This window comes from Perna viridis, chromosome 5 (assembly GCF_037379345.1).
Source record: "Perna viridis isolate PV_CMFRI_1.1 ecotype Kerala chromosome 5, ASM3737934v1, whole genome shotgun sequence".
NCBI classification, from domain to species: domain Eukaryota; kingdom Metazoa; phylum Mollusca; class Bivalvia; order Mytilida; family Mytilidae; genus Perna; species Perna viridis.
The window spans coordinates 3,308,651-3,332,931 of NC_142449.1; the positions used below are offsets into that span (position 1 = coordinate 3,308,651).

The following is a 24,281-nucleotide window of genomic DNA, read 5'->3' on the forward strand; positions in this document are numbered from 1 at the left end:
CATATTCATTCTAATAGTTTATCACTCCCATTGGATGAAAGCTTCACAGATAATATCGAAAAAAAAGTCATCAGATGAAATCAAATTGTGACTGTCTGTCAACTTTAATATGAAACAAATTAAAAAACTTGCACATTTTCATCAGTGTAAGATATGATCGTCAAGGCATATGGTCAAAAAGATTAGAAATATTCAATATTTAAATTGTCAATTCTCTAGAGTGTTGTTTATAGTATTTTATGATATCGTTGATCATAATTGATTCAAAACAAATTTAGGTATAAGTTTTATTAGGAAGATGGACACTAAGATTGTTATTTTACAAGGGTATTAATTTGTAACATGAAAATATAAACTTGAGAAAAATCAGAAAAAAACTGGTTGAAGTATAAACACATTAAGAGATAAATTTTGTGTTGATTCAGATGAACTTCTCTTTCATATATACTGATAACACTAGAAAATTTGTTCTGAAATAGTGATATATTATCAAGAAAGGAAGAGAAATGTCTAAAATCTTATTTTAAAAACAATAAACAGCAAAACTTCTGATATAAAGGGTAGATTAAACTAAAATATATGACTTGAGTCATTATGCTTTTCAAAAAAGAAAGAAAAAGAAATGCAGGTTCATCTTATAGCACTCGAATAGATGGTACTGAAAGTATAGTATTATTTAGGTCATTGACTTCTAGAGAGTCCTACTTGGTTTTGAAAATTTTCACCTATAGTTCAACAACAATCATCTTGACATGCCAGAGTCAATGATTATGAGGATGATTTGTGATAACTAACCATATCATATACATAGTATCTGTTCTAACTGTTCCATGACCACCATCTGATGTCTACAGACACAGTCTCATTGTGTGGTTTCACAGTTCACTTCGGATTGTAAATTTGTCAAAATTTTAAGTTTTACATCTTTGGAGGTCTGCTGTGGCTAATTTTTAAAGTTGGAAATTTTTTTTTTGTGGTAGGTCCCTCTTTTTGTAAAATCACACCATTGTTATGAGTGGTATTTTGGAAATGCACTAGTCATCTATAATAAGATATATTGGTCAATGCACTGATACTTTAATAGTATGATTCATTACTCATTTTGTTTTGTCTTTTCAGGTTCTGAGCCAGCAGAGGCACCAGTACCTTCAGCTTCACCAGAACGTGTTGACGCTCATGTCTGTGGAAAGTGTCGGGAAGAATTTCTCATTCTTGAAGACTTTGTAGAACATAAAAAACAGTGTATTAAACAACAACATTGTGTATTTTTTGACGCTAGTGAAAGTGAAGATTTCTCAGACAGTGGTCTTGATTTGAACTGTAAAGAGCATATTCTAGAGAGCCATAGATCCTTTCCGTTAGAAGGTGGATCTGACGGTGAAGAAGACATGGAGCATTACGAGGAAGAAGAGGAAAATAAAAATGAAATAAACAATGAACTTAGAAATGAAAATATTGATGAAGAAAACCATCAGGTCATCGATGGAGATGAAAGGTCAGATGAAAGTGAAGATGAGGACCATAAAGATCTCAATCAAAATGTTGACTTTTCTAAAAAGGTCCGTCATGAAGCTGAAATGAATGCTGCTTTGTCTCAGCTTATGTTCCCTTTTGGCCCAGGGCTTCCTAACATGGACACAAATGTGACATTAGAGCCATTATTGGCCACTAAAGCTGCTGTAGCTCAGTTTGCAGAGAACAACAATTTACCACCAAATGACATTGCAGTTCTTCATAGTACACTATACAGTCTACAACAGCAGCAGATACTACAGTTACAGTTGATACAACAGTTACAGACCCAGTTAATGATGGGACTGCCACCTACATTACCAATGGGGCAGTTCCCATTACCCATGGGATTACCAATGCCACCCATGAGGAATGATAGAGATAATGAGGAAGATGAAGAGAGTGACAATGTTGATAGTGAAAAAGGTAGGTAATAGGAAGGAAAGGGGCATTTCTGTAAATATTAATTGAAATTTTGAATCTGGAAACCTGGAGAAACCTGTTTAACAGTTAATATTTAACATTTATCTATTACTTATGCCTATACCATGATTAAGAACTATAAATAAATATTGAAGTAGTTTGCTATAGTTGCCATTACTATTTATTTGCAGGAGACGATGACAAGCAGGAGGAAGCAGATGATGTGGAACCAAGAAGTGAATGTGCCAGTCCACCTCCACAACAACCCCCTGTTTCCATGGCAACATCTACTGAAACCAGTTTGCCATCATCTCTACCACTACCAGGCAGTAACCCAGTAACATCCACTGGTCCTCCATCAGAATTTGCTAAGCTGACTAAATGTATGTACCTTTGCATATTTTTCTATACTTTAAAATACTGGAAGTGATTTTTTATGAGTACATGGTTTTTGGATATATTATAAATTAAAATTTGGAAAGTTTAAAGAAATATAACTTTCATTTTTCTGTTTTTTTTATCTTCCTTGTCTTCTAAGACAATTCTAAAGTAATATATCCATGTTTTTTTTCTATATTTGACCAATTAACTTGGTAGGGAGATAGATTTTAGGTTTTGCCTAATAAATAAACTTGTACAAAAAAACCCTAAATTCTAATATATTACACTGCATTGGACATTTTCAAGTTTAAACCATAAATTAAAGGGTTTGAAGAATGAGTAAAAAAACAAATGTCCGAGGCCATATTCTATTATACTGCTGTGTGTGGTCATATAACTAGACTAACTGAAGGTTTCCTTAAGCCAATTGTTGTATAATCCTTCAATTCATGTGAAAATGATACCAAACTAGAGGTATAATTTTGTAATACATATAAAGATGATATTTATGCAGATGAGGGCTATTCTACCAGGGGTTTCATTGTTCAGTGAAATCCACCTGTAATTTCCATGTCATAAAATATGATTTATGCATCCAATGACAAGTTAAATAGATGTATTATATGTAACTTTATAATCAAATATTATTGAAGAGTTCAAAATTTCTTATTCAGGTTTTTTTTAAAAAGGTTAAAGCTTGACCGTGATGTCTTATTTTTTGTACTTTGAATGATACAGATAATAGGGTTGTGCAAAGTACCCATACACATCAACATTAGTACATATATATATGTTAGGTAAAATTCTTAAGGGAATGAAACGGATCATTTTCATATTGATATTCAGATAATAATTTTTTAGCCATCATCATAGAGGGATTCATTGCAAAAAGTCTATCTTTAGCTATCACTGATGTGCATAAGTAAGGTAGAATGACTTTTAAATGGTTTCCTGTCCGCAGGGATCTAACTCTGTCATGTATGTCAGAACTTCTGTAATTTGTCAAAAGTCACGATTGTTCACTGAACCCCTGACTGTCAGGGGATATACAGTTCATAAAATAATTTATAAAATACAAATATCATTTAATCAAAACCCATTTCATAAATTGCTGTACTGCATCATAAAATGCCAAAATAATTATAAAAGTAAATACTGCAGAGGTACATTGAGACAATCTATTTTGGGTTTTAATTCACAATTTATGAAATATTGATAATTCATTCTGATATTTATCAGTAGTTAAATATTGGTAAGGCCAGACAAATAATATTTCTGTCAATAGGGATCAAGATGGGAAGCCCAACAATAAAGTAATAGGATATGTATCATGTCTCATACCACAATGTAAAATAGTTAGGCATTTTTTACATGTATTTAGGTTCATAAACATAAGATTGGCCTTCTTGAAAGTCAGAATTGTGTTTTGGATAACATTAATTACTATGACTGATAAATTGTGGAATGGATAAAATCAGCTATAATAGTGCAAACAAAAAAAAACCAAGAACTTAGCAAAAAGAGATTTGAGGAAAACCATGATAGAGAAATATTTTATGTTTCCCTTTTGTGATCTAGATTGAATTGTTGAGATGGCCTTTATTTTTAAAAAAAAAAATATTACTGATAGCACAAAAATGGTGTTCATCATAATTTTCTCTGTGCACTTAAAAATGACTTTAATAACACAACATGAGATTTTATTTTTGCCATAATTGAAAAACAAGAAGTAATTTTAAGTAATAAAAGCGGAAAGAAATGTACAAAGTCATATATTTTAATGGTTATATAATACCAAATCATAAAGTTAAAACAATATATTTTGCATGAACAGAAATAATTGACAATAAATTTTAGCAGTATTCATAGAAAGTCATATTTGGCTTATTTTTCAATCCTGTTTCCATGGATTTTGTAATTTAAGTTCAATATAATCAAGAAAATATGCAATTATAAGAGACTTTATTATACATGTTATATTTTATGACTTTAGAAAATATCCATAATTTTATGGAAGTTGAAACTAACAACTACAAAAATGAAGTAACGAATTTAATAAAGAGATATTTTAAGATTAAGATAGTTACTAACTTTTTTTATATTTCATGTAAACTCAAAATACTTCAGTGATAAAATTCATTTGACATGAAATACAAAAAAAAAAAAAAGGAAAAGGGAAGTGGTGTTCCATGTCCCATATCTTACATTAAATTTTCATGGAATATTTATGATTTTTAGGAATTTGATGTGAATGTGTTAATAACTTACAAGGTTTGAACATTTACTATGGGATACTGCTTTGATATATTTGTGATAAATGGTAGTGTATGATGATACATGTTTATAAGCCTGGTTTAATGGTTTATTAGCCGTAACAGTTGATCAAAAGAAGCAGACTTATTTGTTACATGTTATTTTCTTTCCTGGACATTTTTTGGCCAAATATTTTTCTTTTTATAACTCAAGGCTTTACAAGATTATTTTTTCTTTTTCCAAAGTATGATAGATTTAGCCTTCAAAGACATTTTTTGCTTCTTTAAAGGTAAAAATCTCACAAAAAATGATGGATGTTTTTACCCAAGATATTGATTATGTCTCTTTCTAACTGTTGTCAAAATGTATCGACAGTATGGTGTAATCTATTAAGGATGATAAAATATGATGTATGAGAAAATGTGATTCTCTTTAGGAATCTCCATTGGACAAACATCTGTCAAATATGGATGGAAACATGAAAATTGACATCAGTTTTACCTTTGTCTGTTCTTATCATTCAATCAAGTCTTGGAACATCTTTGAATTTATATATATATATATATATATATATATATATATTTAGTGTATAACATAATTTAAAGTTTAAGTGTCAAATTCCTTACATGCAAGTTTAACAAAAAATTGTCTCCCTTTTTTTTTGTATAGATATATCTCCCCTGTTTGTAGAGTGTCACAACTCAATATGCCTCATATGATGAATAACAATTTTGATCAATGACTAAAAATTGGCAGAATCATAATTGAACTGAAACCCAGACAATTAGATTAGATTGGGATGCCTCCTTGTAAGTGATGAAATTAACAGTAATGAAAAAAGCAGATCCATATGTAATTGAATATTTATATTCCTTCTGAGCAAACACCAGGATAACATTTGGGAAAATGAACTTTTTATTTGGTTGTTGTACCATAGTTAATGATAACAATTGTTGAAAAAAAAGTTGAACCATGACATAATTTGTGATATTTATAAAAGTCCCTTCTATAATAAGAACACTATTTAATTATAGCTTGATAAACATTCTAATATGGAATAGATTGACTTCTGAATTGAAGCATGGTCTGAAGATTTTAGCACTCTAATGTGAACAATCAACCAACAGTTCTGAAATCAATATCATAAAATATATATATTTCTAATGAATCACATGGGGTCAGGTAATCAGGTAGTGCTATGATTATTACATCCAAAATTAGGGAGATATCACAAGGTATGACAATGGGTGTTACATCCAAAAGTTGGTAGATATCACAAGGTATGACCATGGGTGTTACATCCACAGGTAGGGAGATATCCCAAGGTATGACCTTGGGTGTTTCATCCACAGGTAGGGAGATATCACAAGGTATGACATTGGGCGTTACATCCACAAGTAGGGAAATATCACAAGGTATGACATAGGGTGTTACATCCACAGGTAGGGAAATATCACAAGGTATGACCATGGGTGTTAAATCCACAGGTAGGGAAATATCACAAGGTATGACATAGGGTGTTACATCCACAAGTAGGGAAATATCACAAGGTATGACCATGGGTGTTACATCCACAAGTAGGGAGATATCACATGGTATGACAATTGGTGTTTCATCCACAAGTAGGGAGATATCACTTGGTATGACAATTGGTGTTTCATCCAAACAGAGAGAGAGAAATCACTGCTCTAGGTGATACATGTACATCTAAATCACAAGTCAGGTGATGAGGTATACCAAAAAATATTTGAAAATTTACAATAAAGATGAACAATGACATCTCTGTGCATAATAACATGACAACTTTATTTGTAAGGCGCAAGGGTCATGACAATCAATTTTGTATCTAACAGGATTCTGTGAAAGTCAGGATGAAATTTGATTTATTAAATTTGAAATGATCTATTACCACTGGTGATACATTTCAACAACATTCATATTTTCATCAATAAAGTGTTAATCTGACATTTGAAAGACACGACTAAATATGATTTTCTTCTCCCAACAGACAATGTTCTATTGGTTGTTACTGCACTTCTTGCCATCTTTGACAGGTCACTGATGATTTATGGAAAATACATCCGATTTATGAAATTACTGTCACCGACTCCTATACCAATAATCCATGTTTTTAGCTTTACAATGCTATGCTAATAGAATTAATGGTCTTGTTAGGGGAAGTATTGTAGCAAGTCACAGAACAGTGGACCTGGAGCCACTGACAATGTAACTAAATGTTGTAGTAATCTGGTAAAAGAATAACTATGTCTATCTGTGTTATAGAACTTTTATGTGATGATGGAGGCAGTGAACGTTAGGAATTTATTTTGTATGATTTTCTCTTACAACTGATGTCTCTTTAATAAGAGTTTAAAGTACAAGTCTGTTTTGATATAATATTTCACCATAAAATTTTATACAAATTAGCATTTACCTGTTAAAAAGCTGAAATTGTATTTAATATAGAAATTTTCACAAAAAAGTCTTTTTAATGGATGAAATTAAGATGTGATATAAGATACTTAAACGTTATGTGGAAAATGACAGCTTTAGAAAGTTGTCATATCAGAAAATCTGACAAGGCTTGAATAAAGGGATCATACTGTCATTTTCATCTCAAATTTAATCCATTCATACCTGATAAATGAAGGTCAGAATCAAGCGTGACGGTTCTGACCTCTGTAGTCAATTTGTCAGGAGGTTTTTATACAAAACCACAAGCCTAAAATCAGTATAGAGTAGTAATAGGGTAATGAATCGAGTAACGATAGCCTGTGAGTTGACAATATTGTCATTATTTGCTTGGTGGGTCGCAGATTATGAAAAATTATCCTCAACAGTTACAAACAGTAGATGTACTGTGTGAAGCGATACTGATCTGAAAATTAGATTATACATATCCACAAATATGATAAGCAAAGATATTTATCTACTTAACCATAATTGGCAGAGGTTTTTTTTTCATTCATAAATAATCATTTGTGAGAAAGGCTGACAGTACTATCAGTGCATAGCTGACCTTATGACCCAAATCTCAAAGTGTAATTTATTTTGATTATCAATATTAAATCTTATTTACAATTTTTAGAAATAAAATGGGCAGTTTTGAACTAAATTGAAATTTTATGTTAGTTCCAAAGCTACGTGATGTTTAGTATACCTTACTTAGCTTCAGAGTATTTAGAACTACCTAAGGAATATTTCAATGTCAAGTTTACATACAAGGATGCCCAGTCTATACTCATATTAAATCATCCATTATCAAGTTATGACGAGAAACTTTGGTACTTCGCTTGGGTGGTAGACACCAACTCCCATCTTTTGTCAAAATCTTGACATGCTAGATCATATCCCTGATATCTTTGATGTGTCACATTATATGAATATATTTTCTTATCAAAATTTATACAATATTTGAATAAAAATACTTTATTTTTGTAAGTATCTGACACGGACAAGGGCATTTTAGTCCTTGTTCTCTGTCGACATGGAGTTTATTGATTAACCGACTGATTAATTTTTTTCTTTAAATATTGCATAATCTGATATTTCTTAAAAGGATAATCTTTAAACTATCAATGCCACCCTTTTAAAATATTTTAAATTTGAATTTAAACCTTTTAATCAGTCAAATTGATCATAGTAAAAGCACATTGCACTCAGAGTAAGTGTACCAAAAATGAAGTACATTTAATCAAATTTTCATGTTTATCAAACCTCTTTGCTTTATATATGTTTTATTGAAATCTTTATATCTTCATACCGAAAAACTTGTTACATTACATAAGTGAACATGGATTTTGACCTCAACAAAAAGGCTAATGATCATATGGTATAAAGTGGATTGTATTACCTTTCTTGGTGTGACAGTCCTTTACTAGATTTAAGTTTTATTGAGAGAACAGTGCTAGTCTTCTAAATGGTTGTATAAAAACTTAATTTTAGTAAAGCAGAAATATGTTCAAGTCAGCGTGACAGTTTTTTAATACTAGTCCACTTTGTCCAATGGCCAAACAGTATAAGTTAGATATACTATAAACCAACCTAAAATTCTTAATCGATTATATTTTGTATTATATTTTGATTTTTTATATTGGCAAATTTTTTGCTTATTTTCTGCAACTTTCTGTGGACTATCAATGAAAATGGGTTATATGGAATCCACTTCAATAGTTTGTCAGCATTTCTTTGACCTTGAATTGTCTCCCTTGTGTGAAATACAACACTCCCCAGCCATTCTCTCCCCTGTGAGATATACAACACTCCCCAGCCATTCAAGTGCTCTTTGATGATGTAATTAAGTGGGTTATGTAATTAGTAATTGTGATCCCTTGCATTTACATTTGAAATCAACAAAATGATTAATTTTGAGCTGATTTTGAGTAATGATCTGCAGTACATCATGCCTTTGTCTAAATTGTATAGTTAAATGTCTTGTCTTATATATTTACCTTTAATTCTGATGTTTGATTTTCAAACCATATGCAAGAAATTAACTTTGATATGTGGCATTTTCTGTTTATAAAAGAAAATAGGTTTTTCGTAAAATGATGTATATACATACAGTGGTGAAAGCGTGCATTCTGGAATAATTTTGGCTGATGGTATATTATTTTTTGAAGTGGTAAAAGTTTGATAATTTGCAGAGATGCATAACTAAATTAAACAGTTTTGAGATTTTTTGGGATTACTCCAGCAGGAAGAAAATGTGTGCCGGATGTAAAGTTTTGATCCTGATTATTTGTAAAAGACAAATTTGCCCCAACCCACACAGCAAGTATCATCAAAATGTAATTATCACCCTGTACATGAATTAATTGCTTATCAATCTGAAAAATTATTTTATAAACGATTCAAACCCTGGCATCCCTCATCCTACCAATCTAGTACATCAGTGTATTGTCTGTTCAACCTCCCTTTTGGACCTCTGCATCTTTCAAGAGAACAATGATTTTGCAGGTGTAAAAATTTATATTTCATAGCAATATTTTGAAAATGCAGAACATGTGCAAACAATTTTTATTCTTTAGTAGTTGCATTAAGTGTCAATCAGCAGTGAGGCCACCCACTGAATAATTGCGGACTTGTTAGCAATATGAAATAATTTTATACATTTTTTGGGGATATTTTGAACAATAATTGATAAAACATTTGATAATCAGACACAAAAATCATTGAATAATGCCTATATGAATATCAGATGAAAACAAAGATAGAAATTTCCAGCAGTTTGAACTTTCACTTGTACTTTTAGCTTCAACTTAAATCACACATACAAACTTTCTTTAAACATTTAAAATATCTCTTAAATATAAATATCTGAGCCAGTAAAACCACCACTAACTCTAAGTATGGAGTGACTGAAACACTTGTACCATCAAACCACCACTAATTCGAAGTATGGAGTGACTGAAACACTTGTACCATCAAACCACCACTAACTCTAAGTATTGAGTGACTGAAACACTTGTACAGTCAGACCACCACTAACTCTAAGTATGGAGTGACTGGAACATTTGTACAGTCAATTTGAAATTTTTTATTGTTGCCAATTTAAAATGACTAATATTTTTAAAATAACCTGTTTAAAATGACTTGCAATAACTTAATATTTTGACTGTTATTGATGTAAAATGACTTATAGTATCCTAAATGACTGAGTATCCTAATATATTTACTGACTGTTACCCATATTAACTTGAACAGTTTTTTATGTTTTAACTTTACTTGTGTAAAATGACTTGAGTATCATAATATTGTGACTGTTACCCATGTAAACGACTTGGAGTATCATAATACTGTGACTGTCACTCATGTAAAATGACTTGGAATGTCATAATATTGTGACTGTCACCCATGTAAAATGACTTGGAATGTCATAATATTGTGACTGTCACTCATGTAAAATGACTTGGAATGTCGTAATATTGTGACTGTTACCCATGTAAACGACTTGGAGTATCATAATACTGTGACTGTCACCCATGTAAAATGACTTGGAATGTCATAATATTGTGACTGTGAACCATGTAAAATGACTTGGAATGTCATAATATTGTGACTGTCACCCATGTAAAATGACTTGGAATGTCATAATATTGTGACTGTGAACCATGTAAAATGACTTGGAGTGTCACAATATTGTGACTGTCACCCATGTAAAATGACTTCGGGTATCCTAATATTTTGGCTGTTACCCAGGTTAAATTGCTTAGAGTATCCAAATATTTTGGCTGTTCATTTATACTTGGATCAAAGAATCCTAACAGTATACCTGGAATTTTAAAGACTCAGATTCAGAGAATAATACATGAGTTTACTCTGTAATATGTTGGTTTATAGACAAATCTGTGTCTTCACTTTCAAATAATAAATATATAAATGTTCATACTACTGCGTGTATAATACTAGTTAAATGAATAAACAGATTATATAAAGCTTACTCTCTTATTTCCCTTTTGTCAACTTGATCATAAAAATATATTAAGTCTTAAGATATGAAAATTTTGCTCAATAAATCATATATGGTATTATATAATTGTGGACCATGTTTTGAATTACAGACTTCAACTTTTTGTATCTTAGCAAAAAATCCTTCACTGTGGTATATCAAGCATGCTCATTTATCTTCCAGAAAGGCAACGGGGTGAAAGGTCATTTCATTAAAAATCATATATGGAAGATATGAACAGTTAAGTGGATATAATGTTATAAATCATGGTTGCAAAAATCTCATAAACTATCAAAAATTGTTATCTTGATTCCATACAATGACAAATTGTCATAAAGGATCATACAAAATACTTTGATAAATAATTTAATTTATTGCTGCATCCTGGTTTTTCTGATCTTTAAAAAATTGAATTATTATAAATTATAGGATATAGAAATTGATTTTGTTTGGGCTGGATGTGTCAACAGTTGAAAGACAACATATTAGGTGATTTAAATATTATTGTAACAGGACTGTTTGGCTGTTCTGTAACTAAAACTTAAGAATGGTTAAGTTTTCAAAATTTTTCTCACTTTTATAATTTTGGTTTAGAGTTCAGTATTGTGGGTAAGGGTTGACTTAGGTGCACTATAATGTACTGAACAAGTACACTTGGACAATTACAAACTTGTATCATTTGAACAATAGTAAATGGTGTAATCCTTCTATTACAAATATTAGTTACATATAAATTTGGGGGAATAACACAATATAATTTTCTTTTAAGTTAAAATATGGATTATGATTTTATCAGAATGAGACCAAAGGTCACCATTATATTTCAATGGGTTTTTGCTTGATTACAATAACACAGTAATTTTGAATATCACTGGGTTGTGACTTGCATGTCCTTTTAACATTCATCAAACATTTAAATTGTATTGGGTCAAATTGAGTCATCTTAGTACCTAACTTTTTTTACAGACCTGATGACTATCTCTGTTACTGATCTGACCTCGTGGTCTGACAAGATCCTGGCACATTGATGATCAGGTCTTGAATTTCATAAAAAGTTAAAAGGATATCTTAAAGATTTGAACAAATTTCTTTTATCATTGTCACATAATATCAATATTTTGATTGAATTATAAAGTCATTCATTTAAAATGCCATAAATTTGGATAGAATTTCTATGTGGACTGTTCGGAAGCTGTACTTCAACAGTGGGATTAATCAGTTTGCACCTAACTACACCAACTACCATCAATAATATTAATAATATATTGTCAATATTTACCATACATGTAATAATTAAATGGAAAATTGATATAAATATATCTTAATTTGAAAGTACCACAGGGGAAAACCAAAACTTGAAATCTTTGTTAAAATCTTCTCCCACATAGCTTTTGAATGATTTATTAAATTTATTTTAGAATTTTGTGTTATAGCATCCACCTATTTATCATAGAAGTATGGCAGATATTTAACTGACTGCTGTGCCAATTTGTCATATTTTACAACCTACAACCAACATAACATAAATCAAGAGGCTCCAAGAAAAGTTTTCTTAAAGGGAAGCAACTTTGTATATCAGATGCTTTGGAGATAATCCATGTCAATTTTCAAAAATTCAGTAATGCCCCAAAACACACAAAACTGTGTCATATCCAGATAAAACTTAAATTTTCATGCCATCATAACACTTTTTGCATCCATTTTGTCGAAGAACTCACAAGTTTCTTCTCAAAATTAATGAAAACAGATGTGTTTCACTCTATAAAAAATGGATGCTTTCTTGCTTCCTTAAATATTTAAAAATGATATATAGAGACCATGATGACTTCAATTTGTATCTCATCTGCTTCAAGACACAGAATAAGATTAAATGGAATCAGCATCATTTCATTTAAAGTTTTGGCAGAAGTATTAATTTCTCTGACAATCTCTTAATATTAAGCATAATGTCATGGATACAAATTAAATGGTGTCTTATGTATGACATCATGTCCTATAATTGAATTTTGCTTGGTCCAGTGATAAAAATTAATGATGTTTCCATAAACTTTTTAAAACTAATTTGATGAACTAAAATCTTAATCATACCAGAAAGATTAAATGTCTACTTTTTTTTGTATGTGTACTATTTGACTTATTAGGAGAGAAAAAATGTCAGTCTACACGGGAGGTTTACACCCAATCCCAGTGGTAACTGATTCTTATGAAGGCTTGTACTAAGTATCATAACTCACTAGAGTAGAAATGACAGAGCTGCTGATTCCAATAAAATTCAGCCCAGAATTTTGAAAAATATGATCCTTTTTATCAGAGATTTTTGACAGAATTATATTCCTCCCTCCTGCTAAACAGCTGCACATCAATTCTTATAGATATATAGTTTTGGAGATTGGCCATTTTAAACAAACATTTGGATAATTCACTTTTATAATTTTTCTTTTTTATCTGAAAATTATTATTTTGAATAGCCATAATTCTTAAGACAAGCACATTCCTACCAAGCTTAACAATTTGTCATTTCAACAATACAGATAGACTCACTGATTAGATGATAAAAGATGAAAATTAGCGAGACTTTTTCTATTTTATTTTTTTTGGCAGTTGGGAAACATACATCATGATGCTAGTTAACAATCTGCTAAACATTCATAAAACTGATGATATAAAGGAACATGTGGGGCCGATCATACAAATTGTGTTTAATATATATTTTCCTTTGATTTTTATAGAAAAGGTTGTCTTTAAAACAGAAGTAGAAACATCTGTGAGCAGAAAAAAATTAAATATGATATCTGACATGATTTATTAGTGTATTAAAAGACATGATGTGTGATTTATATTCTTATATAAAACACATCAAAACCATCTCTGTCTGTGTTTTATAGAACTTGAGCTTTTTGTGTTTTTTTGGGGTGTTTAAAAAATGTGAAGTATAAGGGTGGTAAATGGATAAATTTATTGTGAGACTTTTAAGTTATCTACATAACATCTATATGCAGAGGGTGACTTAAATGAGGAAGAGGAATCAACAGATCTTTGTGCTTCAACTGAATAAATACAAATGTAAAGTTTTGTAATAGTTGAACATAATGTTCAATTGTCTCACAGTTTGGAAAGATAATTAAGAGATTTATTGTCAGTTAGAGAAGTTTAGAAAGCCACTTAGTGAACACCTTTCCTTACCTAAAGGATGACTATCATGTATAGGATAAAACACAAGATGTATATTGTTGATTTCAGGGGAATCTTCATAAGAGTCAAACTTGTTATTGTAAGTGATGAAAGAAAGTAATCAGATTGCAGGATAATATAAAAGTAATTGCTGTAGATTATTGCAAAAATATGAGCAAAGAGATAAAAATACCTCCAGTTTAAACAATTATAAGAAGAAGAATCTGAACAAGTGACTTTGATGATGTACATCTGATGTAACTCCAGATTTTTGTCATAAACAATCAATTCTGAATCAAAAATATAGGATGGAATTTTTCATATTGTAATAAATTTCTATGATGTGAATATTTTGAATTTATAAGCGATAAGAATTTTGGATGCATTCAAACTTAAGTAATAATAAGAATGGGAATTATTAACTGTCTGTCCCTATCAGGTCCATCTATGTAAATCTATTGTCAGATTCATAGGATTAAAATTTGATCATTTTATTTTGTTTTTTTGTTTTGCTTCAGTGGTAGAGCGTTCCCAGTATGTGAGTGATGACCCATTCTTCAGACATAAATGCAGGCTTTGCCATAAGGTGTTTGGTAGTGACAGCGCTCTACAGATTCATATACGTTCACATACTGGTAAGTCAAAGCCAAGATTCACAAATTATTATTAACATTGTTATAGAAGTTCAAATTAAATTAAAATTAAATAAACATGTGGCCTCCACATACCCGCTGTTCAGTTTTATAAGCTGCATTTTACTCTTTTCCAAGTTTCAAGTATTTCCTCAAGGTTAACCATATCCCAAACTTAAGACACTTCATATTAATTATTAGGTAAAGCTGTATAAAGAAAAAATGTATGCAAATTAGCCAGAATCCCTTGACATCATAATCCTTCATCTAAAGGAACACTGAGCTGACTACTCAGCTTAACTTTTGTATAATGGGTAATATAATTGTTTAAGTAATGTAGGTTTATAATGAGTCTGTCAATACACTTTCCCAGGCAGTCCAATAATTAATGACATTACAAAATAGTTATTAAACTATTACATATAACCTTCATCTACCACAAAAGACCTCCCAGTCCTCTGGGCTTTTGGACATCAGTTTTGGCAATATTTCATACAGAAATTGCTTTTTGATATTAATTTATTAACGAGTTTTGCCAATAGGCCTAAGATGAAATATTCTGTTTTTCTGCAACTCTGCACTATAAATGATGTTGGTTATAAATTGAAGATGAGGTTTTGAGGGAAATAGGCACAATAAAGGATGAAGAATGTTTTTTATTCATGTAAAATTTATCATCTGTGCAGATATGATGAAATACGTCAACATTCATAAAAGGGCATTTATCATAGCAAGTGTCCCTCTAGACTTCTGTTTTACTTGGGGCATAAAACACAGTATGTTTTGGAAGTATTAAAGTCGAGCAAAAACGTCTCCGTCTTCATTGTAACTTATAGATGATGCCAGAATTTTAAGCTATGTTAAGGACCCAGGTTTTTCCCCCATGTAAAAAATAGACATATAAATTGTATTAACCATATTCACGGGAGATCCAGGATTTTAGATTAAGGGGGATGCACAGTCCCCGCCACGTCTGAATCCGCCCCTGATATTTTGTTGAAGGACCGGAAACATTAAAGTTCATCACTTAACGGTTATTATACAGTTGAAGTGCAATTCATTTTCAGAGAAAGTTTATTTAGAATGCTAGACAATACTAGAGTTCAACATAGGTCATTAATCAGCATAGTATCAAAAAACTTGCCTTTAATTCAATTATCTACAATTTATTGAAAAATGGAATTTTTGACTGGAATTAATTGCAGTACAGGAGAGATGCTGTGAGCTCACAAGTAATAATTTTTCGTTGTTTTGTAAAAAATGGCAGTTCATTACAACAAGAGCAATAACAAAATTGTTGAGAGAATTAGATTATCTGCTGAAACCATGCCCTAATCAACTGAAAAATGAATTATGCTCTGAAAACTTTTGTCATCTGTTATGATAAAGGTCGCAATTTTCAACACATTCTTATGCAAAGTGAAAATTTTATTAACATGAAAAATTATAGTAATTTACCCTTAACAGCTACATTTGATGGTTTCTTTTTTCATTGTTACTAATTCTATCAATAATTTGGAAAGAAAATAACAACTTACTGTAATTAACATAGGATAGACACCACGTAAATTTCAAGGTCACAAAAAGGCATTTTTAAATTCTCAAGGTCATAGTACAATCATCACGTCCTGGCACTTTCCAAATTATTTTTCTCAATTTTTCAACTTTTGTACCATATTAGGTCGCATATTACAAATTTCACGACATAAAAAAATATGTTCAAACGTGATAGGACCTCACTACCTTAACACGGTCTGGTTTGTTATAGCCCAAGGGTATTGTGCAGTCTGGGTTACCTATAGACAGGCACGGTACAAAATATTATGACAATTTAGCATGTTAAAACAAAATATTTTATTCAAATGTTTGTCGATTTTGAAATGTCATTAATTTCTTCAAAATTGACGGTTGTTGAAAAAATGATTTTGAAATAGGTAACCGAATTTGCACTTTTATGCATTCCGTTTACCACAATGGACAGTGTTTATTAAGAAGCATTGACTCCGTCCTGTGAGAATTGTCACTGAGACTCTCATAGAACGTTGTATCAGTATTTGGGTGTGAGAAAACTTCTCTGTTCAATTATAAGGTCTGACTGGGTAATGGTATGCTATGGATTGGTGTGTGAACAGTGTGGTCATCACTGAATGGACATTACAGACTGGTCATGAATTATAACTGATATTAAAGTTAATTACCGTAAATATTCGGTAAATTTATAAACTTTGCCAAGACATTGCCAAATGGAGGAGGCAGGTTTTCCAAATCTATATCTTTTGAAAACCCACCTTTTCTTTATCAGTGGACATCGCATTTGAAATCCAGTAGAAAAACACCCTATATCTATCGTATAAAAATGTCAAATAAGAAAGTAGAAGACCAAGTTCGTGTGTTTCACGTGTAGTTAACAAACCTTTCTTACTTTTGTCAAATTTGATTTTTAGAGAAGATTCTATAATGTCACCGTTGACAGTTATCGCCGTTAGTTTTATTCCGTTATTTAGATACTATTTATTAGAGACCACACGGTAATGTATCAAAATTGGAAAGTTTGAAGATTAACAATAATTGTTATTCTCTATAATCAGAAAGGTGACCCAGCTGAAATGCTGTTATTATCTAATTCTCGATGGACAGTTAAGAATGTTATGGTCATGGCTGGCTTGAGAAGAAAGGCGGAAATCTAAGATGGCAGGTGGTCCTATGACAAGTTTGAGAGATGGCTAGAAATTAAATGCTAATAAAAGTGATAAAATATTTTAATGTCTGAAGATGAGGGGATTTTTCATCCTATACATACTTACATTTAAATACTCAGCGTGAAATTTTGAGGCCCCAACAGGAAGTGTCTGTGTGTCTGTAATGTTGATTCTGGGCATACCCAGTTCCATCTTGGGTATACTAAATTCGCTATTGATTTATTTGATAACAAGAAGTAGCTTCGTGTTCATGATGGGTGCGTGTTTTTTAAATTGGATAAATGGCCTTTATTTCTCCCTATCAAGTAATTTTATTAGCATTGTGATATATGTAGATGTTCAGTCGTTTTAAAGTTAATTCTGTCAGTTATTCACGGTGGAATGATCGTTATTTCAACATCTTATAACTTGAAGACAAATACTTAAGAAGTGGTTAAAAGACTGAATCCCTGTTTTACCCTCTAGTAACAATAGCAGATTAAAAAGATGATATTTCATAACAGATAAGTTTTGTTATGGACGTGTCATGTTCGAAGTCTTTATGTCAGATTTGCAGATGGCCCAAAAAGGCTTAGGGATTTACAACTGGCAATAACACTCGAAAAAATTAGCATAAGAATTATATTTTAAAAATGTTCCGAAAAAATGAAGAATTAATAATAATACGGTGTTTAGAAATGTCTTATTGAAATTGAGTAACATATATCATTGGTATTATGTGTGATGCTTGTTATAACATAATCCGTAACTAATGGATAGGCATTTTCTTTTCAAATGATTTCAATCGTAAGATAGTTTATAACATATTATTATCACATTCATTCCAAATTTTTGAAGCTCACAAGTGGGTCTGTATTTAAGTTAGAGGTTGACACTTTCAAGTATGTAGTCTGCAGATGTATAATGTCGTGCAACTGCGTGCATTGTATGAAGTATCCCCTGAAAACACCAGTCTTGGTGTCTTGGTGGTGTAGCTCTAATGTTATCAATCTTCATTAGCGGCCGTGGAGCCGTATCCCGCTAAAATCGGGCGGGTCATTATCAGTTCCATCGAACCGATATGGAATAACACTTCTAAATTTTTTTCTATGGGCTTATGTTGGAGCACAAAAGTTCACCTCTTCTAAATTATGTTTTTAAAGTAAAATTTTACGCCGAAGTACAAATCTTCAATGGACTCAATTCTATACGTATATTTTTTTTTCAATTTAAAGTAAACATTGGTTAAAATTTTATCGATTTAAATATCAAATCCAAAATAAATCAAATAATTTAAATTTAATTTTAATTTTCAGGTGGTCACTACAACCTGTTTAAGTGGTCACTTTAATCGTGTGTGGCCAACAATAAAAATTCAATGTTTGAATCTTGACAATTACATAAGTAAACGTCTTTGTTGATGCCGTATACTGTCTTTTATAATGGTCTTGCCCAAGGAAATAAAATGAATATTTAATTATAACTCTTTACAGAATTCAAGAAATTTTATCTGGTTTTTACATTTTCATTTCAATTTTCATGTTTTGTGATTCAGTTATTTCTTAGGTCCACAAACTGAGTTCAGTAAGAATAAATACTCCCCTCTTACCACATCAAAAGAATGGTCATTTCTATAAATGAAATTGAATTAGATACTTTCTTTGAAAATTTATTTTTCAATAATTATGAAATATTTGATTCCCCAATGCTATGAAAATAGGAATAAAACCTTACGGTATAATATGTGAGAGTGGGCAGTAATTAGTAGATACAGGATGGAATTCCTCTGATCTTTGCCATATAATCGAATTATCCAACTGTGAAATTAATCATGTCCAAACTTTATCATAAAGAAAATTGATAACTTTAACATCAGATTATCAATTGGTCTTTCTCTTTTCATAAATAATAGGTCAGATTGACCACAAGACTTAAGTTATATAACTGTTTTACATTGGGTCATAGAGAACCATTTTAACAAGTCATTCGGTACACTGCCTTTCAAGACATAATGATCCGAATTACATTAAAATTTTTTCATTTAGATAAAACGAATTTAATGGCCATTCAGCTAAAATTCATATGGAAATAAAACCAAGTGCAGTTATTGTTGAGGGCTTGAGGAAACAGACCCAAGATAAATCAAGTTATGATGATGTGTCCATTTTTAGGCCATTACCACCTATACCTATAAGCTATTTTACTTGGACTCTTTTCAAAACCAGGACGATATAAGTTGCTAGATAATAGTCTATACGCTATTGCTCATAATTTCACTTTAGACCTTTTTAAAATTTCTGTCAATAATGTATACGTATGTTTATGTCAATAATGTATACGTACGTTTATGGTTTCAGAAGTTTTGGTTTTGCCTGTTTTCACATTGGAATGTATACAATATTTAATACAATATTATCTTTCTCTTTTCAGGTGAACGGCCATTTAAGTGTAATATATGTGGGAACAGATTCACAACAAGGGGAAATCTCAAGGTTCATTTTGAGCGCCATAAAGCGCGATATCCTCACGTGAAGATGAATCCACACCCAGTACCGGAACACCTCGACAAAATCCCGGCCCCTCCTACATCATTTCTACCATCTCTACCCAAGCAAGAATTGAGAACTCCAGATAAACATTTTCCGTTCTCCTCGCACCCATCTTCAGCCACGTCTGTGTTCGCCAATAGTATTGTATCTAAGCTTAACAACTTGTCAGAAGAAAAACTGTCTTCTAGTCTCACATCTAATTCTTCATCAGATACTTCAAAATCATCAAGAAATGGCGAACGCGAAGAAGTGAAAGAAAAGATGCCGTCGTCAAAAGTAGATCAGTTTTTGCCACCAATGGGGTCACCATCTATTTCCCTGATGAGTAAAACTTCTCCACCACTGCGATCAATGTCTCTTCCGGTACCATCACTGTCACATGTCTCTATTACTAGTCCTTTTCCCAGTGCACCGCCAATTCCATCGGCACCTCCACCGTCTTTGATTCCATCATCGCCATTTGGACCACCTAGGGATTCTATTCTCCCAACTAAAATGATAGAACACGAAGAGAACTTAGAACAGTACATGGAGATCGATAGATCTGAAACTTCAAAACTGCAACAGTTGGTGGACAATTTAGAAAACAAGGTTTCTGATCCCAACCAATGCGTAATATGCCACAGAGTTCTCAGCTGTAAGAGTGCGCTTCAGATGCATTACAGGATTCATACTGGCGAACGTCCCTTTAAATGCAAAATTTGCAGTAGGTCTTTTACTACAAAGGGCAATCTAAAGACTCACATGGGAGTACATCGTATGAAGCCACCAATCCGCATGATGCACCAGTGTCCGATCTGTCACAAGAGTTTTACTAACCTTCTAGTACTCCAACAACATATCCGTAGCCATGCCGGTATACCAACACTTCCACCAATGCCTGATATGAGCCACTTTCACATGTATCATAACATGAATCAGCATATGGTAGATATGGCTTCTAGAGCATATGACTTGTCAATGAAGAGGGAACAAGATAAAGAACTCGATCTCAGCAAATCTTCTTTGTTTAGCACCGACCGTGCTGATGAGTTTGGAGATGACATCGGAAGGTATTCAAGAGATGACGACCATGAAAGCAATGATGACTGTGATGAAGAGAAAATGCATGTAGACGAAGAAATCGGTGAAGAAAGGGACACTCCTGATAAGCATTTTGAAATGGATCAACCATCTGGCGACTCGGGAACTGCTAGTGATGGTCAACATAGTGGAACAGATGAACCAAAAGATGCCAATCAAGAAAAAAAAGAACGGCCACAGTCTGCATCGTCTTCCGTATCTCATGATTCTGGCAGATCGCCAAGCCCATCACCTGACACACCACCATTCTCTTCAGGTGTGTCTGCTTCAATGTTTGCAAGCTACCCGAACTTGCATTCAACACCGATATTCTCCACATCTTTGGCGGCATTAGAAAATAGCGTGCGAAACATTAACAGTTCTATGAATGATTCCTCTCTTTCTCGTTTAAATCAGGCTTACCTAATGAACAATGGATTGCCGACAAGAAACGGCGACAGAAACTCGCCGCCTACAACTCCCAATGGTTTAAATACAAGTATGTCGGATAATAGTAGTGTTAGTGGCGATGGTAGCAAACCGGGAACTCCCGCTCTTTCCATTGCAAGTGACGTGTCGAGCAGCAGTGGATTGTTCATAGGCGGACTTGACTTAAGAGGTGACTCAAGTAAAAGGAATACCACTTGCAATATTTGTTATAAGACATTCGCATGCAGAAGCGCTCTAGAAATTCATTATCGTAGTCATACAAAGGAACGACCATATCAGTGTAAAGTTTGTGACAGATCCTTTACAACACGTGGGAACATGAAGCAACACATGTTGACGCATAAGATACGGGATTTGCCGAAAACGTTTGACAATAATAGTACTACCAATAGTGAAATAGACAACAATTCATTAGATTCTTGTGACAATGAAAATCGGTCGTCTGAAGGTCATATTGAACAAGGGGAAACTAAAGGGAATGACTCTGAAATCGTTAACAAACCATCATCATCTGATCACCCTATCAAAAATCATTCGGAACCGGAGAAAGATTCAGATAAATCACAGTTCGTCAGAAATCAAACACCTCTCAAACATCAGTGTAGAGTTTGTCAAAAGGGATTTTCAAGTGCAAGTGCACTTCAGATTCATATCAGAACACACACTGGAGATAAACCCTTTAAATGTACTGTTTGTGGCAAGGCCTTCACAACGAAAGGGAACCTGAAAGTACACATGGGTACACACATGTGGAATAACAGCCCGTCAAGACGTGGCCGTCGTATGTCCATTGAACCTCCATTTATGATGTCTCATAAAGACAATCCATATATGTCTGGGTTTGCTCCAAGAGCACCGGAATTTCCGTTTCCGTTTCAATTCCCGCCATTCATGAATGGAATGCCGCCAAAAATGAATGAAATGTCAGTAATTCAGGGAATGGCGGGTGGAATGGGTCATATTCCCATGTCCCTCCCAGCGGATCTGACTTCACCTCATTCGTCTGCAAAACACGATGAGAAGCAAGACAGTTGGCGGAAGGATGAAGACCTGAAGAAAGAGTCAAATGGCGAATTAGACCTTAGCATGAAATCGTCAGCAAACAAAAGTTTCTCGCCATCACGTGACACTCCTAACTCATGGTCGTCGTGGAAGACATCTTGTCATTTATGTGGTCAGAACTTTTTATCACCGACTGCACTTGACCATCATATGCAAACCTTTCACATGAAAGTAGATTCTCATAATGTTACTGCAGTGAAATGATATGACATTTATAGTATCTGCGGAACATTCCTATGAAATGTGGGGCCACGGTACTCGCTCTTGCCAGTGATTTAGCACGTGTATGGTGTTGTAACAGTATTATAGACAGAGGACAGTGTAGTAACTATAGTGAACACACACCTTTCACTTATTGTGGTTGTGAAATAGAAAATATACACTTTGCATTTATTGATGTAATTGATATTTTTTTTGTTGACATGGAATTTTAAGTTAAATGGAATGTAGGTTCTTTGATTGTTTCTTTTTTATGTAAATATTGATAGGTAGTTTTTTTCTAGTCTTCAAGTGAAATGAACCTCAAAGATAAGTGACTGCATGAAATGCCTAAAATATTACCAAGGATATGCTTGATATATGTAGCTTTCTACTCGGCACTTTTCACTATAACTATTTTCACAAAGTTCGCCAAAAGGTGCATTTATTTTCTGACTGTGTTCTAGCCATGAAGTGAACTTCCATACTGTAGTGTTCTTGCCAGAAATTTGTTAGTCCACTGTCACCAAAGAATCATTGTGTTGTACATTTAAGTTTTGCAATATTTGTTTGTGAGTTTTCTTGTTTGTACATATTTTAAATATTTTATGTTTTGTGTTTGTTATGTTTGTCTAAGGAGATCCATTTATGAAATCTTATTATTACCATGCATATATTTAAACAAAAAAGGTGCTTTATTTCATTTTTGTTTTACACCCTTTTCAATATGTCGGCTATTATATTTATTTTTTCATAGACATTTGTCTTCCATAGTTTGCATTTGTCAACTTTCCCCTTGCTTGGACATAGAAGGAGTATTTGTGAAGAAAAACATGTTTTTCCATAAATTTTCGAATCTCGGCATATATTTGTATGATGATATATGCTAACACTTAAACAAAACTTATTTAGATAGAGTAGGTCTAAATTGTGACCAAGTGTTTGAAATCCTTCTTTGCACGTATAGGAGAAAAATGCAGATTTGTTCATTGAAATCCATTGTTTTCCTATATTTTATGTATACATATCCGTAGCATTTCACAGAAGTTTACATCTGTGAAGAAATACGTCCATGATCACGTGCGGTCATGAAGTAGTTCATTTCTTTTGTTTTTTGTTATTGTCTTACTAAGAACAAACTTGTAGTCAGTTCATATGTCTGAAAAGACAAATAAATACGATCAAAACAATATGGTGTCTTATTTAGAAATATTTGAAAATTCATAAATTCCATTCAAAACCTCCATTTCACCGGAAATAAGATCCTATGTATATCAAGTAAATGTAGTCTGGTAACAAATCTGATAATAAATCAGAAGGGGCATATATGAATGAATAAAAGTCATAAATATAGAAGTCATAGGTCGGGTTTCAAAAAAAATCTGTTTGAGATTTTCCTCAAATCCTTTCTCAACTCAAATTCTGACCAATCGAATCACTGGAAATTTAAGATTTGAGA

At 32.4% G+C, this 24,281-nt stretch overlaps 1 protein-coding gene across 3 annotated transcripts in view; it reads left to right on the forward strand.

Annotated features, from left to right (window-relative positions):
- LOC148615623 (sal-like protein 1) overlaps positions 1 to 24,012 on the forward strand; it is a 40,030-nt gene extending 16,018 nt beyond the window's left edge. For 2 of the 3 annotated variants that reach the window (XM_088582041.1, XM_088582044.1), the window contains exons 2-5: positions 1,120 to 1,938; positions 2,127 to 2,318; positions 14,710 to 14,826; positions 19,932 to 24,012. In XM_088582041.1, coding sequence (XP_088438167.1) covers positions 1,120 to 1,938; positions 2,127 to 2,318; positions 14,710 to 14,826; positions 19,932 to 22,828 — 4,025 coding nt within the window. In that variant the 3' untranslated portion in view covers positions 22,829 to 24,012. The remainder of the gene's footprint in view (positions 1 to 1,119; positions 1,939 to 2,126; positions 2,319 to 14,709; positions 14,827 to 19,931) is intronic. The other variant, XM_088582043.1, reaches the window with a different exon arrangement.
- Positions 24,013 to 24,281: the final 269 nt, after the last annotated feature.